The 20,907-nt window shown below is 31.2% G+C and overlaps 1 protein-coding gene across 1 annotated transcript in view; it reads right to left on the bottom strand.

The window, feature by feature from the left end:
• The window catches only part of mirr (iroquois-class homeodomain protein mirror), a 112,689-nt gene extending 92,087 nt beyond the window's left edge, over positions 1–20,602 (bottom strand). Inside the window, exon 1 of the mRNA XM_088237699.1 lies at positions 19,759–20,602. Coding sequence (XP_088093825.1) covers positions 19,759–19,800 — 42 coding nt within the window. The 5' untranslated portion in view covers positions 19,801–20,602. The remainder of the gene's footprint in view (positions 1–19,758) is intronic.
• Between the last annotated feature and the right edge of the window lie 305 nt (positions 20,603–20,907).

Below are 20,907 nucleotides of genomic sequence, written 5' to 3'. Positions count from 1 at the left end.
TTTGAACTACCTAGTGGGTTAAATCCAGTACTTGTTTCTAAAGATTTCGTCAAAACGATCTAAAATATTTCACTTTCAGTATCTTTTATGATTAAATATGTATTATTTTAAACAAAGCACCATCTTCTCATTATATTATTTTGAACCATTAATATATTTTTTTTAAACTAAAGAAATAAGTTAAAATTAGACAAAAAAGCATTATTAAAATGCAATTAGAATATTTTTAGGGCATTATTTCATATGGCGTTAATTTTTGTACCTGATAAAAATGTACGCATTGAAACAAATTAATGTTTGACGATTTTATTGATAAGTATACAATAAGAGATAACTTACAATGAGAGACGATTGTTTTATTAATTTCTTGAGCGATAATCGTAAAAAAACATGACAGCAGAAATAGCGAGACGAGATCAAATTGTTTTATTAGTCATGAGAAAAGTCATTTCTTTATTGTTTTTGTTAAACAAGAAACAGAATTAGTATTAATTTTCGCAATTAAGTAAATGCCGTAAATACATAATCAGATTCCAGGTTTTTATTACACGTGAGTGCTATTATATTGAAAATGGACGCATGAGTAATATTATGAAGTAAAAAATATTGGTAGGAATGACTCATCAATTTGAATGGCTTAGCAAAAAAAAATTACAATGTTTGTAGGCCCAAATGTTTGTAGACAGACTGAATTTTCTCCATGGGGAGTTATTTAGATCTAAATTTGTTGTAGAAGAGTCGGAAAGCATTTTTGAGAAGGGAATATGGAAGTTAAACTAAACTACATATAAATTAAACTAACTGACATAAGAAGAAGTATGAAATTTGAAGAATTGTTTTCAGGCGTTGCCTAGCAGGGCGAGCGGTGAGTGTTTAGATAGTAAGCTGCAAAAATTCTGATAAAAATTTCATGGCAGTAGTATGGTACATACAAAAAAAAAACCACTTACCAACTCCCACGTGTTTTTTTATTTATTTCAAATAGTACAATATAAAAATTGAGGTTTAATTTAAATTAAGGTTTAATTAAAATACGGAATTATAAGTTTAGTTTTGACAACATTTAATTTGAACATTTCCATTGGTTTTATTTTCGTTGTGGCTGAAATCGTCAAGTGGTACAAAATCTTGATTTGAAAGTGGTCTAAACTGAAAACCGATTTGTTATTATTTTACCGATTAGATATAACCGTTTTTGTAAATGTTTTATGATGCTTTAGTTTGATTCTTGTTACATTTAAAGGTGATTATTTTCGTGTGGAAATTCTCTCGTTTAACCATAAGAAACCAAAAGATGAAGAAAGTATTATTTCGTCATCGATAAATTATATTTTTGGAATGTGAAAATAATTATTATTGAACACGATTTTCGATTTTTTTTAACTTACTAATTAACACAGTTAGGTTCAATATTTTTATTGATATAAAAACACGTAGGTGATCAGCATGCTTAATAACTTAAAAACATTTGAAATCGATTATATTTCCATATGAAAAGAGGAAAACGGATAAAAGCGATGAAAAAAAAAAACAGATAACATGTATTATGTTTATTACTTATTTAAATGCAAATCGTATGGCGTGTGCTATTAATTTCTTAAATAAAGGATCAAATTGCGTGGAAGTACTCGTACATATTATTATTTGATGGACTTTTTCATGTTTGCGAGATGATATGTGCGATAGCTTTATTCTGTTTGGATTATTACTTAGTAAAGTTATTTACTTTCGCATGCACTCGAAATGCACTGCCACTATACAATCTATACATGCGTGCACCCTGATATCTTTGGACATGCGAACTTAATAATATGCTCACTCCCTTGTCAATGTCGCGGCGGGTAACATAATTATCTGAATTTGCATACAACTCCTTAGCTGTTTCATTTCATTTCAAAATACTATCATTTTTTTAAATCTGTAACCATTTTAAATACCATTTTAGCCTTATGACAAAAGAAACGGAGGATCGTATGAGTGAGATATCCCATCTCTGTTGCAATTAATTTATTTTCATGTTCCTAACCGTACCAACAGAAGTCTGTGCCTCAATGGCCAAAATGTCATTGTGTAGATTCGTCTATTCGTCACACAACTTTTTTATTATAGATCTTCCGGCATTTCTTAGATTTCGCCACTAAAACCGTGTGGGATAAAGTTGGATAGATATGGTTTAAATGTTCAAATATAGTCAGAATGATGAATGTTACACAGTGTGTAAAGTGGCCACTTAAACCAGCTAATGATATGTCATAAGCCCTTTAGATGCCTAGACTTATGTATTTCTAAAATCTTCTCCATCTCTGTTATAATTCATTATGTGTGAAATTGAACTAGATCCCTGGACGAGTATTTTTGACTTAATGATTTAAATTATGGCTGCTCCCTGGTTAAAAATCCTGAAAAAAATGAAGATCAATCCGCAACTCTGTATAGTGTGCGCGTTTGCTTACTATTATTGAGGTACTTGGTTCCTAGGCATCTGAAATTAAATCCTACAGGTTTTTTTTTGCTGAAGTTGCTTATTTTTTGTTGCTTATTATGTACAAGGCTTATATTAACTGCAAAAGGTATGTTCCTTGTAATTACTCTGACTGTAGTGTGAGGATCATGTGGGAAAATCGGCTGTGGCCTTGTTAAAGATGGTTGTGGTTGGCACGCTGTGATTAGAGTACCAATTCTGTGCCCTATGCTCCACTGGGCGCGGATAGGAGTATGCTACGATTATGATTTCTACAAAAAAGTTACCTTCTCAAGAAGTATCTCTTTTGAAAGATTTATTGATCAAAAAAAAATGTAAACCTTTTCCAATATTTAAAAAAAAAAAATAGATTCATTGACACGTTTATTATGTTGGGATTCAATTTTAATCAGTTCAGATTACTACTCGGTTCCGTCGCTTTTACAACCATTGATGGAAATCGAACCGTTCATGGCAAGTTGCACCGAAAAAATGTTGCAAAACAATTGTTGCGTTTTCGTCAAAACGTAAAAAATGACTTGCATTTTTTTACTTTTTGCATGCAGTCCATTTTGCCCACTTTGACGAAAACGCAAAACTTATTTAACTTAAGCTTTATTCAAAAAAATGTTTGTGCAATTGCCCTCAGTGGAAAGGATCAGTTATTAACACCGCAAGATAAGTGCTAGTAAGTGAATACAAAACAGGAGAAACATTTTGACACCGGTATAAGTCGGTGTGGACCGACCGGTTCTATGAAACCGGTTTCTTGTTAATTTTATCGAAGCGTAGTATCGTGTTTGTAAAAGGAAAAGAAGTCATATTTTAGTCTTAATCGCGTCAATCTCCTCTGTTCTCAGCGACATACACTTTTATTAATTTTTAATTATAATTAACTACTAAATAATTCGAAATGGTGTAGGCGTCCATTAGTCAAAAACGCTATCAATCATAAATACATTTTCAATAACAATTACGTAAAAAGGTAAATTACTCAACAATGTCTATAGATAGGTACATATGCTTACATCATAATGTATGTTTCGTCCGGCGTATGAAGAATACATGTTTGTGTGTGAAATAGAATCAGAACCCTGGACGAGCGTTTTCGACTCGATAACTACTCTCAGGTAAAAATCCTGAAAAAGAAAATCGAGTGGAGATAAGTTCCCCGTGTAGTATAGTGGCTGAGCATACTTGAGGTCCCGGGTTCGATTCCTGGCAGGATCTACGTGAAACATATTTTGAATGTGGTTCACTGCAATATTTTACAATCCATGGACTGGCACCTGAAGCGTAAGATTAATCGCCTTACCTTCCATGCAATAATATTCATCCAGATACGCAGCAATTGGAGAACTGATGCAGCACCCTATGCACTAATGGGTGAGGCAAATGAAAAATATTCAAATATAGGCAGCCTCACAAAACACACCCCTGTTTGTATTAAGGTGTATTTATCACATTGAATATTATGGTTAATGTTAATTAATATATTAATAAATAATAATAATGATATGACTAAATAAACTAAAGCTATTTAAAAAATTAAGTGAAAAGGAAAAATTCAATTAAATAATTACGTCATCTGGGACGGCCCCTTGGGGTAAATTCCATAGTAAAAATAGTAATATGTTATCTTGCGACGGCAATATCCATTGTAAAAATTGTTAAGGTCATTAAAATAACAATCGACCTTTTGATAGCCGATTTTTTTTTCAATATTTTTTTTAACGAAAAAAAAAATACATCAAAATAATTAGGTATATTTTATTGAAAAAAAAAATGTGTAGGACTAATGAGAAATTAAAAATATGTACTTGTAAACTAGCGGTCATACTTTTGTTCATACAAACATGATTATGACACCAAAGCAATGATTATTTTATACACCATAGTTATTTACTATTGGCTTGCCTCTATTGTTTTGCTTTTCTGATAAATTACAACTTACTGGAGCGAGGACCATCCAGTTTTATCGGCCATCTTCAGACGTAGGAGATATAAATGCAATAAATAATTTTGATTTGAAACAGAAAAAGTAACGACACAGAAAATTTTATTCGAAAACGTCGACTTTTTCAAATTCAGTTAGCCAAAATCAGTCCGTCGTGCAGTTGTCTTTTTCGCACTGTATCGGGGAGACAATTGCGAGAGCGTGACAGAAAGAGAATGTTCAAATACCTATTTGTCAAAATTTTTACTTACCGCGATACTAAGTAGAAAATTTAAATATGCAATTCAAAAATATGTATCTACAATTTTGCCGTACAAATAACACAAACAGTAATCAATTTGATCATATTTTTATCAGAACAGTGATACCTACTTATAAAAACAACCTTTTGTTTCGTTTGTATTAATTATTTGTGTTGGAACCATTGTTACTGAGATAGAAACATTAGATCCACATCTTTGATATAATATTATCATATTATTCTTCGTCTGACTGTTTCTTAGCCATTAATTAATTACCACTGCAACCGACTTTTTTATTTGACTTGTATTGTGAAATAAATAAAATGACGTTTCATTGTATGGATTTCGAGCAATTATGGTGGAATCAGTTCAGGTTAGAAAATGCATCAGTGCTTTTTGCTTTCATTATTTGACGTTGGAAGAATAAGCTATTCGCTCATTTTATTACTAAGTCATCTATTTGAAACAAATGCCCATAAAAACCCGATTTTTTTATTCAGTCTTATTTTTCAAACAAAAAAAGCAGAATTCGTTTGAACTAGTTAATATATACCATTTTTGAAAGCAATTGAAATCAAGTAAAACATTCCGTGTCCTGGAGGATGAAAAATAAAGTTCTGTGAGTTAAATAGATCCTGGCCGAGAGTTTGTGACTCGATTCTACTCTCGGGTACAAAATCTACAAAAAGGAATCAAGTGGAGATAAGTCTTCTGGGTTCGATTCCTGGCGGGGTGGACGTGAAATATTGATTGAAAAAGTGGTACTATGCTTAGTTCCTGGACTGGGAGTGACTGTTTACCACACCTTCCAACTGACAAAAATGATTCAGATATGCTGCAGTTGCAGTACCAATGCAGTGCCCTAAGCACCACTAGGTAAGAATAGGAAAATTATGACCATGGTAAAAATAAATATTAAAAAGGGAATTTAGATACCTCAATTGAAATTATTATTAATGTAAGTACTCACAAAAAACTAAATACATTCTGTTATTATCACACGAGGTAAGTAATTTTGATTTCATCTACAATATAATGTCTATAAAAATAGTACCTTACATAAAATTGACATCGAAAATTACACTCTTCCTTAGATTAAAATTTACTTTTAAAAAATGATTTTTCAAAAGACTTTGAAAGTCTAGGTTTACTATTGAATCAACATTGTAGTAGTTAAACAATATCTCAAAGTGTAATGGATACATTTTCTCTGAATGCAACAAATATTTTACATTTAAAAATTCCTTATTTTTATATTTGGTAAACTGCAATTATTGATAATGTAATATTATGCCTTGCACATATCGCACGTTTAGGATGATAACGACTTGACTCAAAAAAAGCTTAACATGAGTTTACACCATAAAACGACTTCAATAAACAGTATCCATCTTTCTGCATTTAAAAAAACGGGAATAGGACAAAATCGTTACATTGGTCTCTTTATTACTCAGAGAATTTAGATTCCGCGTCAGTACGGAAGCGATGCAATTAGTGTTGTGTTTACATTGCTGTGTGAAGGACGCAACGCAGACAAACATATAGTGACTGAAAGCCGGTTGAGTATATTTTATGTTAATACAAATGGAATTTTAGCTTTATTTAAAAACATATTTAAATGACTAATTTAGCTTTGTGGTTGTTTCGTTCCGACTTACTGATAATCTTAGTGACTTATTTAAGTTAATGTCATTTTATTATTATTATCGATTGTCTTAGGGACTTATTTACGTTTATGCAATTTCGTGAATAAATAAAAACATATGTTTGGGGATCTGATCTAACCTAATAAACATTATGTCTAATAGTATTAATTTTTTTTCAATCTTATAATGACTCATTGAATAAATATCTTGTATAAATTTATAATATATTTTTATTACGCTTATTTTTCATAGATTCATAGGTGAAAGCCTTCTGTGTAATTTTTATCTTAAAATTTGGTGCTTACTTCGAAAAATATGAAACAATCGACGAAAGAACACGAAGGCGTCAATTTCCAAAAAAAAATATTTTTTTAGCTGTCGTTTTTGTCCTAAAAGTGTTATATAATATAAAATAAACTATTTGTAAGTACCAACATAAAATTTTAAACTTTTCTTTTTCACGCCTTGAATGTATTGCGTAACAACTTTATCGTACTGAGTTTATTTGAAATATTTGTTACTAGAGCAAGTACGCACAACGTATTGAGACACCGTTCATATTTTCTTAAAAAATGGATATATAACCTCGGAAACTTCAGTAAAGCCTTTATAAATTAGAAATATCGTTTTGCCCTTGAATTCTTCTCAAATATGATATACAAAAATTAAGAAATGATTTTATTTAATTTATCAACGACTTAATGACTTTGCATGCTTTTCGATGATTACATTCTTCGATCTGAATATTAATTGCATTATCAAACGTATGCTTGGAAAAGACTAATGACATGTTTCGAGAATGGGAATACTTATATGAGTTAGACAAAAGATAAAAATAATAAATGCGAGTAGAATAGACGAGAATTAAAGAAATAACACGCAACACTTGCTTGTTAGACTTTTCTATTCAAAACTTAGATACAATCTGACGAAAAATTTACACACGTCTATGGTATATCTATTTCGTCATCTTGAGCCAGCTTTCAAAATTATGCACAAAAAGTAAATTAAATATTTTTTCACTTGCGAAGCAGTGACTGTATAATTAATAGTGACTGGCCGAAGTTTCGTTTTCGGTTTAGATTTCGGTTTCAGACAGTTTCGGCCTACAGAACGAGTTTTGGCCGCAATTTCGGTTTCGGACGAAAATCGGCCGAAACTTCTGCTCAGCTGGAATCTGCGATCGGGATGTGGCTGTACTCTGATAGGTGGAAAATTAGCACATTGTTATATATCATAATTGGAGACAATGAACTAGAATCTCAACCGTCCATGCGCTGTGCAGCTGCAAGACGTGCTGGGATATTTATGTATTTTACAGCGCCCCTGAGGTGATTTTCACGAAAATGGTGCAATATAAATTATCTAAACAAATATATATACATAATAAGAGATTGGATTGGATTGTTGTTCATTCAAATAATTAGACATTGTCTAACATATTATTTTTTTTTAATCTAGACTTATTTTGTTTTTTGTTGACTATACTTGATAGTTCTAATATCTTTCGTATTTATATTTTTGTAATTCCCTTAAAGTAAATAAGTTTTATGTATAGTATAACATAATATAAATTACATTTATGTAAAATAAATAACAACGAACATATAAGCACTAAAAATAAATATACTTACTGATTGAATTTATGTATTTTACTTCATTATGTGTTTTATTAAACACGTATTTTAATGAACTCGTAAGGTTTAACAAAAATACGCGTAATTTTTGTTGTTTTGAAGTGACTTTTAACTTATTCAAACAAGTTTCGCTAAACTAGAACAGAAGCTGAAATTCGATTTCGGTTCCTGCTGAAAACATTGTTTTGGTTCAAATTCAAAACTTTTATTCCTCTGTTTAAATCTAAACTCATTTTATATTTTTATCATCTGTCATGTTGTATTTTTTATTATTAAATGAATAAAAGATTTCAACATGATGAAAATACAATTAATACTCAAACGATCTGCTATATGACAAGCAATTTTTCGTGAAAAAGTTTCGTTTTCTTTTTACATTTGCCTTTCAAAATAAAAAAAACTGCTCATGATATATAGTTACACATTTCCGCTTTTTATTTCTCTAAATAGTTAAAACATGTTTTAACCCAATCTAAAAACCGAACAGTCCGTATATGAAAAAAAAGGATTGGAAACCATATACCTAATGATTATAATTAATTTATTTAATATTCTAAATAACTAAATTTACATAAGTGCAATATTTGATAGGCAATCAATCTTGTGGACTGCAATTATAATTGCTTGTGTGTGTTTATAATTATTTGTTTTCCGTAAGTGGGTGCATTAAGCGCAATTCCCAAAATATATTGAATTCTAAATGTGGTTTTCTAAAATCATTAATTTTAATTTGGATGTAGATTTACCGAACGTAACCTGGTCTAAAATAATTAAGATTGCAATTTAGTTAGCCTTTTTTTTCCTTAATTACTCATTTATAAAATGCAACATAATGTTTTAAGATTTTTTTATGCGGTAATTATTTAAGGCCTAAATTATTAAAGGCTGAGTCGGTCATCATAGCGAAAAGTTTTAAATAATTTAAATTTCTTCTTATTTATTTTCATAATTATTTATGGTCTTTGATTACGAGGACAAATGTTAAAATCCAATCGAATCATCTAACAAATATTTTGAATTGCGAGTTTGTTAAGCCAACGAAAAAATAATTCTGTATATATTCGTTGACTTACCTCTATTTACCTTATCAACACAGAATTTGCGTTAATGGTAATAACTTTTGTTTGTAATAACAATTATACTGTACAATTGAAAACATTTAAAAAAGATTTTCTATTTAGATGAATTCACTAAAAGATATTCGCGGGGACAAATGCAATATTCTAAAATGATAAGGTATTTATTTATTTATGTATCTGCAATATTCTACAATAATTTAATATCTCCAATATTCTGCAAAGATTTGCCATCTCTTATAAATACTTTTTAATGATTTGGTATCTGCAGTATTCTGCGACGATTTGGTATCAGCAACACTTTAATGATTTAGAATCAGCAATATTCTGCATTGCGTGCACTTATAATATGTTTTGTAAGGTTATAATAATAATCAGAGTCAAAACTACCTATGATTTTATTTATTTACATATACGCCCAAAAGGCATTTTAAAGGACATATTTATACATAGAAAATTATTATAAAGGAAAGTAGAAAGACACAATGGTATATAATATACTTGGTGGGAGTGGAAGCGGGAGAGAGGTGTTTATAATTGAATTTGATTCAATAAATTATAACTCTTTTGCACCAAAAAAAGTCAGGAGTGGAAAAAAAAAGAGAAACTTTTATTGATGTAAGTGAGATTCCTCTGGCTGAATTATTTTACCTGCAAGGCAACGCCTGAAACCCATTTTTTATTTGTATTTTTTTTTTACCGGTTAGTTTAATTAACAACGTTTATAGACAGGCTGGATTTCCTCCCGAAAGAAAATGAATTTTTGTTGCAAGGTTTCAGCTATTTTACTTTGAAAACAGATGGAACAGTTGATGAAATGTAGACGCTCAAACATAGGCAGAATGGTGAATGTTACAGTTTGTAAAGTGGCCACTTAAAACAGGCCAATGACTAAATATGTAAACGCCTGGACATGCATATTTCCTTCTCAAAAATGTTTCCCTCTCTTTTGCAATTCAGATATTCTGAATATACTTGAAATATTGTTTATGGCAAACTTAGTATGTTTGTAATAATAATCATACACGGTCAGGAACGTTCGTGATTGTATGTGATCACGAAGTGCGCACGCGCCTTTCCGCCCGGTACCGTGCGTGATCGACGCGTCAGTGACGAATCTGACCAAATGGGGTGCTAACAAGAAACCATTTCCCTTTAAATCGCCTATTTATATTATAAATTATTTATAAACGCCTAAATACACGCCTTTTATAAATTATTTCATTACCATAAACGATTTGTCGAAGCCGCAATCAGTCGTTGTTGACAACATAAAGTTAATTATTGACTATTGTATTTCGAGCATATCAATATGTGAGAAGGTACTAGATTCAATGTGTTAAGTTTCCCGGTAAAGCGGTGCCGTGATGCGCAGGCGTAATAATAAAGAAAGCGGTGTCATTATTTGGCGGCCGAGACAACTTATCTGTCAAAAATTTTCGCCGGAATAAGCGCCGCCATCTGTTAGCCATAATGTAGAAATCAATTTGAACCGGGTTGTGGTCCCGTGGTAGTATTGCGGATTCACGGATCAAAGGTCCCAGGTTCAAATCCCACTCTACCACAACTCGATTTTCATTTTTCCAGCACAATTTATTTACGACCTATAGGAAATGGTTTAAAAATGTTAATATTTGAGTAAATAATAAGAACTCGATAAAAAAATTACTTACAAATAATATTATTACAGGAAATGTTTTAAAAAAGAAAATCAGTATTATAACGGAAGATATCTTTATGATTAATATAATTTATTTGTTATTTATATTACAGTACGTATACGATATTTTAAGTGTTGTCCCGATATTTCTCGGCAAATTTTGTTTTAACTGGGCTTTTTTAAAGTCCTTGTTCTTCACATTGTACAAAGTTTCATGTTCTTTTCACAATCAATCAACATTGTTGAAATATTTATTTTAAAACGTTATTTTACGTGCCTTTACGAATGCATGGCACTTCACCAAGGCCCAAAACAACAAAATTCTCAGTTTTGAGAATAGGTGTCTCAGAAGAATCTTGGGTGTGCGATAGTTTGACTTTGTGGGAATGAAGTAATAAGAGAACGGACGCGGCAAACTCCGGCGACAACTTTATTGTCGTCAAGCGGAGGCGATACAGTTGTCTAAGCCATATACTGCGGATGCTTCCCGAGAGCCGTAACCACGCTTGCCAACTTTACAAGGCATCAGCTTCTCTACTTCCTGGACGTCCACTGCTGACTGTTTGTCGGCAATTTATATCTGAGATGATGAATTTACGATACAGTATTTCATAGTACTGGAAGCGTAAAATAAAAATCCAGATACCCTGCGATTGGTGTACCAACGCTATGTCCTATGCACCACTCGTTGCGGGTAATAGAATGATGGTGATATTTTAATCTGAATCGCACAATTAAAAAAAACTACAAAAATAATGAAAAATTGAAATTTGTACCTGCACAAATATGTAATTATATTGTGAACATGAACGAATAATAACTAGATTTGCTTTGTACGCGCGTGTTAATAAAGTATTAGTTACATAAGTGTACTCATACATATGTGTTTGTTGCGTGCGCAAAAAACGTTTTTTTATTCAATAATTATCGTAGGTGTGTGTGCTGCATTCGTAAATCGGACGACAAAGTTCATTGTTCTTGTCGGACAGGCAAACGGAAGTGATAATTGCTATTAAACGTCAAGCCATGGGTACAATGGCTTCCAAAGTCGGAAGTTAAAACGTTAAAGCCGTTTTCAATCTGCTTTAGTAATTTCAATCCAATCACTTACAAGTTGAATTTATAGAAATTCGCCGAATATTTCAAAATCCACATTTTATTTATTGAAAATATTTTTTAATGTTTCCAGTATATTAAACATTTTAAATATGTCGATATCGTGACTTAAAAACATAACGTTCAAGTTATATGATTTTAAATTTCTAATGTAGGTATTTATTCTTAACAAATGCCAAACCTTATGTATAAGCGAATCGGGTTGTGGTTCAGTGGCTAGAGCTGCGGACTCAAGGATTAGATTAAAAAATATTAATGAAATCAGAAAAACAATAACCATTTTAAAAAAAAGTTCGAACAGAACAAATATTTGTACTAAATAATTAATTGCATACCAAACGTTCATTTGGATTCGGTCCGCAGTAGGTGGTAAAAAAATGAAACAGTTATTTTAAAACACTTACTGAATCTCCAGAAAAAGCTGAAGCAGTTTTTCAAAAATAAATTAAACTCTTTTTGTTATAAAATATTCATGTGTCGGGATATAAATGATTTCACATATTAAACTGTTTCTTTAAACCGTATCTAAAGTAACAGTTTAGAGAAATAACCGCGGTTCCTTATGCAAAGCAAATGTTGATTCTAGAGGAGAATGTTGCCAGATAATTTTGCCAAAAAACTGTTATTTTGGAAACGGTTTTTCGAAACAGTTTAATTTAATAAAACAACAACTCTAACTCCTACTTTTATCACATAACCGAAACGCCAATATTTAGTACAAAATATTACAAAACACACAATTAGTACCTACTACCGAAATCAAAGCGTTTTGGTATATTTGTTTGTTAAAAGAATTCACTTTTTTTTTCTTCCTGTTTGACAGGTTAATCAAACCCTAACGTATTATACTTACTTCTACGTATATGAATGGTAAGTAAAATTAATGGACTCACAAAATTTTACCATTGTCATAGCACACAAAATATTTAACACAATTGTCAAAGGGTTCCTGTAAAAAAAAATGACCAAAGTGTACGTAATATTGAGATAAGTTCAGATTTTTTTCTTCTACGTGATTTACAAAAACTATGTTTTTGTAGGTGCATTTTTCAATTAATTATAGGGTAGTGCAGGGATGCAATTAAATCCGATGAATTAAGGTGTAGCTAATGGTAAAAGCGTAATTAGTTTAAAATCGTATCTCTTGTGATCGGTTCGTGTCATATCGCCAACATGACTGTAAAAACGCAATGTCTGTTTGCACGACTTATGTACCCCACTTTGCGCAATTCTATACAAAATTCACCTTTATTACCGACTTTTTTTATTACTCTCTATTGAGGCAAGCATCTCTATGGATATACAAAATTTACTAGGAAAGGAAATCTAGGCTTTGAATATTTATTTTACTCTGCCTGTGATTAAAATGTTGCACGTTGAACAAAATTGATTTAAATGTTTATTTAATAATTGAATTACTTTATTTGTAGAATATTAATAGTCCATTGAAATAAATAAAAAATCACGTAGTTTTTACAAAACGTTTTTTTTTCTTCCATTTTCGACTAACTTGTTTCGGTAAAACAGTATATTCCTCGTTGTTACGAAATTATCAGTTTTGTGACTAACTCAAATACAGCAAATTATTTCCAAAACCAGTACATTTAAATTTTAAAAAGAAATTGGTGCATAAAAAACAAGGTGTTTTTTTATATTTTAATCTGTTAATTTCAATGCATAAAACATACAAACAGTTTTTTTTTTAAGGTCATATTTCAGTTTTTGAATTAAAAAATCTAGTTTAGTATATCGATGACCAGAGCAAAATTCAATAATGTCCCTTTGAAACCCGCATGGCATAATTGTTTGTGATTTTTTTTAATTATTGATATTAGGTTAGTATAAAATTCCTCCCCGCAAATGTGCTCAAAGATATTTCATAATTAATAAATTGTTTTTTGTAACGGTGAATCAAACTATAATACTCGAAAATTATAAATAGCCGGTGTAAATACTTCTGTCATAAAATATTACCATGATAATTTCAGTTAACTATCGTTATAATGTCAGACAAATATGGTATAAACATGGATTCAGCGAGGTCATGCAAAAGGATCGATTGTATTATTAAATAATATTGTTGCTTAACAAAGAAACAATTACTTATACATTTGTAAAGAGGTCAATTAAATACAATATTATTTTGATACTGTATTTATCAACCATTTTTATTCTGGACACGGGTAGGTACGATGATGCAAAATAAATTTAATTACCCACGGCAAATTCGGATGAATTTTCAAAGGTGAAAAATCATATATATTGTACAAATCTTTTTCAAATTAATGTACACATTGATTTTGCAATAAACTTGACCAAGAAATGTTTGTGTTCTTAAACCAGTAGGTAAAAATTATTTTTAACTATTTTTAGTAAAGTAAACTATATGAATAGTATGACAATAAACCATGGTAAATTTTTAAAAAAGACTATAAACAATTGAAAATGTGGGAGGGGTATAAGTAAAATATCATGTGTCTTTTGGCCAAACTAATTTTAAATTATTGACTCTGTAAGCAAAATATATTACAAACGTTTTTTTTAAATTTGTTACATGCATATTATTTCGTACGTGATACATAAACATTCACAATCAGTTTTCCATGTAAAGTTTTTTATATACTCTCTGTAGCTTCTGCAGTATAAAATACATAGATACATTGTTAAATGTCCTGATCATGGTTTGGTACCCCAGTATGAACTTTTTAATTTTAATGTTTCATATTAATAAAAAAAATATGATTTTGAATAATGTACAGAGCACTGCATTGGTAGCTACGCCAATTACTGTAGCCAATCTCAAACAATTTTTTAAATTGTAAAATATTTCAGCAAAAAAGAATTCTAGTGAAAATTTCATGGCAACCTTGACGTAAATAAATCCTTGAGCCGTAGCCAAATGCGCTAACCGCTACTGTAAAAAATTAATTGAAGGCGAAATAAAACAATAAATAATACAAATTTTAAAATACATGGGAATTAATTCCCCAGTTGAATGAACTGAGTACAAATCGTATGAAATCAACATATATTTTTAATTTATTAATGAGTCGACTAATGTCCGTTATTAAAAATCAAGTCATGCGCGTTAGTGATTCACTCGTTTTTAATTGAAGTATTGCGGCATTTTCTTTATAAAAATCATGGAATGGATAATCAATATTTGCCATTTTCGGAATCAATGTTTCCTCTTGACTTAAAATGATCTCCACCGGCGTTAGTAGCAAAATCGCCATTAAATTTATCATCAATGTTTGCCATACATACCTAAATAAAACAATATTTTTGAGAAGTTTACAAAAATTGTTGAAATTATCAACAGTCATATTTAAATTTCGAATGTTAGTTTAGGTACGAGTACATGACCAATCATACCAAAATGAAAATCATATTTGTATCTAAATCTCGGGCAGCCAGACAACACCCATATGTAGGTTTAAATTCAAATGTTTAATGACATTTAAATAGACAGTTTCTTTATGACATAAGTATTTAAAATTCAACATTTAATATCAATCCGCACATTTTATTGAATAGTAAAGTAGATATTTTTTTTTCAGTATTTTTATTAATAGGTTTATTATTATCATCAATGTGGAAGATACGTAATACGTTCTATGGAATATGAGAAGAGCCATCAAAAAATATATAAACTTAAAATATTATGTTCAATTCGTGAAGAAAATCTAACCGCAAAAACACCATATGTATTTGTTTATTCATTTTAAATAAATGATTTAAAAACATTTATTGAGACACTTATACCCAGTCCCAACTCTACGGACTTAAGTCCTGTAATGGGTTAAGACGAATAATATAGTACAACAAGAACGTTATTAAAAGCACATCACTATAGAAAGAACAAACAAAGGGAAACATTCGGTCAAGTTTTCAACTCAATTCCATCTCCCCAAGAAAACTGATAGTTCTTTTGTTTCTGTTATATTCTGGGCGCTTTTTTTAACTAAGTATTACATTCACGTGGGTACGAAACCGAATTTATTTCAACCGAATTAATGGCGGCTAATTGAAAGTGTCTTCCATCAGACATAAAAAAATATATGTGTAACTATTCAGATCTATGTTTCTAAAAGTCGAATTTGTTCACAGAACCGTGAAAGCAACTGCTTACATTTATTTATTATACATACTCGTACATATTTTTAGGCATGCAAGGCCAAGTTAGGAACCAAAGGTGCCGCCAATTAAAGTTGGATTTGAACAATTGTTTTAATACCTAAAAACAAACATAAATGATAATTATTTTATTGTTTTGTCCGTCTTTGGCTATGTCGGCGATAAGTACTTACCTACATAGCTCATTACGATTTGTTTAACTGGCTGTATGTATTATTTTTGTGAGGGACGTATTCGAACACGCCGAGAGCCGTCTCTGGGCGTGTTCAAATACGAATTGAAGTAGAATTACGAATCAATAACATCAAATGTTAAATTTAGTAAACTAAAATTTGACCCTTTTTTAAAACGACATGAAAATATATTACCGTTTTTTATGTTTGTAATTTTATTAAATATTAACATTTGTATATAAAGAAACATTATTAATTATTCAATTTTACAATGAATGACGATAGTAAAAGTAGCAAAAATATTATTTTAGTCGATGCTTGTGCTTAAAATTTGTGAATGATATTTAAACATTTTTTTTTCCAAATAAATTATGCACGTAAACATTTTTTAACTTGTGGTTATATATCAACTTTTTTCTTTCTTTTTTTCCCATTTAAATGTCTAAATGTATACTAATACACATAAAATAATGTTGTTTTTAAAGTAAGTACTGTAATATGCTTCCACTTTTGATCACGTTGTGTCCCAACTCTTTTTTGAAGTCTCACGGAGTTGGGTAAAGTTATTATTATGTTATATAATTATACATTTGATAACAAAAATAATTTTCAAAAGCATAAAGGTAAACATTTATTTCCTTTTACAAATACAATTTATGTAAAACTAACTAGGTACATACATTGTTCAAACTAGTTTCGATAAAAACTAAACAAAACGATGGACACAGTATTTACTGGATCACAAACGCTCGTTCATAAAAAAGGAAATGTAAGATAAATTTAGGAATTTAGAAATTATTTTTGTTTTAAAGCTATTCCCAAGTCCGCTTCTGGCAGCATTAGCAAGATGGCTAACTTGAAGCTAACCGCTAATGACTAGGCACTCTTTAATGACCAGCAAAGCCTACCTAGTAACAATGCACCAACTATAGTGTATTTTGAATTTCGGCCATTAAAATTAGTTTAATCAGACTAAAACACGTGTTGAATGAATTGATTTCACGAATGGTAGATACTGAATACCCAGTGTTTTGTTTTATGCGGGTTTTTCCAGAGTAATGGAGGTATTTCGCTGTAAAAATTTCGAGCCACGCTTTGAGGTGTCAAATTATTTGCTTTTTTAAACAGTACTCACTTAAAAAAAACACAACCGGTAAAAGAAAATAAAAGAAATGGTGCTGATTTGAAATAATACATTACAGTATTTACCAACAACTTTGAGTTGTATTTTTACACTTTTTGTATGTATCTACATAAAAAAAACTACGAATATAAGCTAACACACAAATACTAAACAAGATTACTTTTTACGATTTTTGGCCAATTTGTAAACTATTTTTTTTATTCCACGGTAGAATCAATTTCACCAACCTAAAATATTTTTGTAAATCTAGCAAATTTGTACAGCTAAAAATAGTCAAAAAATATAGCTAAAAAATGCTTAAAATCTCAATACTGCACTGGATGATTTTTTTTAAAAAAACATGATCCTACAACATTTTGCTTAAAAATACAATATTCGAAAAAAAAAATTATAATTTGTAAGTCCAGACTTCATAAAGATGTTTTTCTATCAAATGAATAATGTAGTAAGTAAATAATTAATTAATACATTTTTTGCTCAGATCTAAAACTACTAAGCAGTACTGGCATATTAATTTAACAACGAGACCCTCCTAATGTTTTTGTTCGACTCAATTTAGCTTAGGTTAGGTATATTTTATAAGTAACTCGTATTAAATATAAAAATGTCTGGGCGATCTAAACATTAAAAAAATATTTGTAATTTTCTTGTTAAAATGTTTTCATTTCTTATACATGAGTAGATTAAATGCTGTATTCAATGCTTTGTGCGTCTTATCAGGAGGAAAATAATTCAAATGCGATATTGAAAATGTGCTTCAAAGATTTTCGCAATTTCACATTCATACAGATTTCTGTACAAAAAAATTTAAGTATTTCAACAACTATTATTGGCAAATATTATTATTGTGGATACCTTATACAGCGCCATTTTAGTCATATAATGCCTCAAGGGTGTTTTACAAAGTGATTCTATAAAAAATAATATATTTTTATTCTATGTACACACCAATGATAATAAAAATTGTCGGTAATTTACATAGTACCGTTTTTATGATGCATCGTATTAAGGACGATTGTTTGATATGTTACTTTTTCGATGTGTATGTATATTTTTTACCTTTGTATAAATTAATCTTGTAAGACATTTTTTTTTAATCGATGTATCGGTGTTACCATCTTTGTTATAAATCTAATCACTTTTATTACCTAGTTAGTTTTTTTTTTACTTTCGTTGATATCTAAATCTTATTATATTTGGTGTTGTTTTTTTCAATTAACCATTATTAATATAACGTTATGTTCTCAAATTTCACACTCATCACACGTACCTAGGTAAGTACTAATGTTAAAACTAGATAATATTAATTAATCGCCATTTGAGAATAATTATTTTTATTTTAATTGTGAAGGTTTTGTTTTGGTATTGTGTTGTACTAATTGTTTTATTTTTATGGCAACGCGTCACAAGCATATGATTTTTTTAAATAATCGTATACAGATTTACGAATAAACTAAAAAAAAACATTTATGAAATATTGTGAAAAAATAAAATTCAAAATATACACAAAGGGAAAATATATAAGAAATTTTATTAGCAAAATGGAAAAATAATTTCGTAGGTGTGGATAAATCTTTTAATTTAAATACGTTTTTTTGACAAAGAAATGAACACACTAAGGACTTAATAAAACACAAAATGTAACATGATGTAATATATATATATATATATATATATATATATATATATATATATATATATATATATATATATATATATATATATAACTAGTGATGAAATACCATGATAAATAAATTATATTATTATGTTTAAAAACATAACCATTAAGGGAAATATATAAGGAATCATATGAAGAAAATGTAAAAATAATTGCGTAGGTGTGGGATAAATCGTTTAATTTTAATACGTTTTTCTTGACAAAGAAAATAACATACTGAGGACTTAAAAAACACACGTAAACAAGTAAAATGATCACTACACCAAATAAATTTAATTAAAAGTAAGAGACAAAAAGAGTACAATATATAATTCAAGATGAAATGCCATACATAATGTGTTATATAAGAATGTTTATAAATATAATTCCATGAATAGATATGTAGCAGAGGTAATGTTTTTAATTTTCTTTACATATATTATAACATAAATAGATTAAGGCAATAAATAATACAGAGGGAGATAAACCTACCAATTTGTGCAAATTATGTTATATATGTAAAAAAGGTGTTTATTTTTTTTTTAAAAACATAAACAATCGCTATCACGCAATTCGCTTATCGCCACAAGCAATGTCATCATATGCATCGCTATGTTGATTTATGAATTTGAACATAAAGATTTAGAAATAATTAACAAACACGTGAAAAAAATATCACAATATTTACAAAAAAAATTTAACGAAATATGTTTTGTTTTCCTGCAACAAACAAAATTTGGTCATTAATTGATTTGTTTTGGGAATCATTGAAATAATGTCATAAATGTAAATCCAATTGTTAAGCTTTTCTAAGCAACGATGTTACTGTGTATGTTTGTATCTAGCGCTTACCTGATTGGGTGGGGAGGCTCTAAATGCAAATTGGGACGTCATTCTGTGTTGTCGGGCGATCGGTTAGCTGGTGAACTGATCACCAAATGTCACTCGATGGTCGCATGGCACATCGTTTATTGTCAACCAAAACAATCCGTACACAAACGATCACAAGGGAGCACAGTTCGGGTAGTTCGCAGAATCACTCATTAGTTCACACACTAAACTGGAAGAAATCGCGGTGCGTACGCGACTCGACGCCGACAGAGTTCACGTGTCACTGGAGGAAAGTATTCCCGCCTGTCAAAATCGGACGCGCGATTGCATTCCGCGCCTCGGGACGACGAGCGCTCGGCGCGAGCGGCAGCTGGACGGGCGGCGAGCGGCGCGGAGCGGGCGGCGGCGAGTGGCGGCGGCGAGAAGCCCGGTAGCGGCGACCAGGTGACGGTAATTGGCACCTCGGATCTGCGTTGCCCTCACACGGCTGACCTGTGTATGTGTCTGTGTATTTTTGCGACCCGCGGGAGGGGAGAGCCCGGAGTGGGGGTAGAGCGAGAAAAAATGGAGGGGACTGCGCTCACGCTCTTCTCTCCCAGCGGGAAAACCGAAACCCGAAAAATCGCGATTCAAAAATAATACGATATCTTCGATTATCAGAATGTCTTACGGCGGGGAACGGCGCGCAGCGGAGCGGCCGACCGGTAGCGCGGTGACAAATTGAGTAGACGCAAACCTATCGGCGGCGATGTCGGCGCGCGTTTGTAAAACAGTCGAAGAAACAGAAAAAAGTGCGACGCCTCGGCGGGGCGCGCGGGGGGGAGGGCGTTCCCCTCCCGCCGCAGTGGAAAAGGATAAAAAATCCCCCCGCGCGCTGCGATTGATCACGGCATATAAAAATTATATTTTTTTGTCTTGGCGCCCCCCACTCCAGGGCGTTTTTTCCCCTCCCCGAGACACGCCCCCCGCCCGCCGACCAATGGGGGAGCGCCTTGCCTCGCCCTCCCCCTTCCTCATGCCCAGACGCCCAAGTTTGGCGTCACTCGGTGGATGCGCGCCGTTCAGTGCGCACGTGTACCGTCTTTTTCATATTTTCCTGATTTCCTGAGTTTGTAAATTCCTGGTTACTTTATTGTACGTTGTAATTTCGAGCAAATCTGCAGAAGTTAA

Source organism: Micrasema longulum, unplaced genomic scaffold (genome assembly GCF_059751315.1).
Source record: "Micrasema longulum isolate JH-2025_06_02 unplaced genomic scaffold, ASM5975131v1 h1tg000107l, whole genome shotgun sequence".
Taxonomy (NCBI): domain Eukaryota; kingdom Metazoa; phylum Arthropoda; class Insecta; order Trichoptera; family Brachycentridae; genus Micrasema; species Micrasema longulum.
Note: the sequence above shows the minus strand (reverse complement) of the source record. Positions and strands in the feature narration are given on the sequence as shown.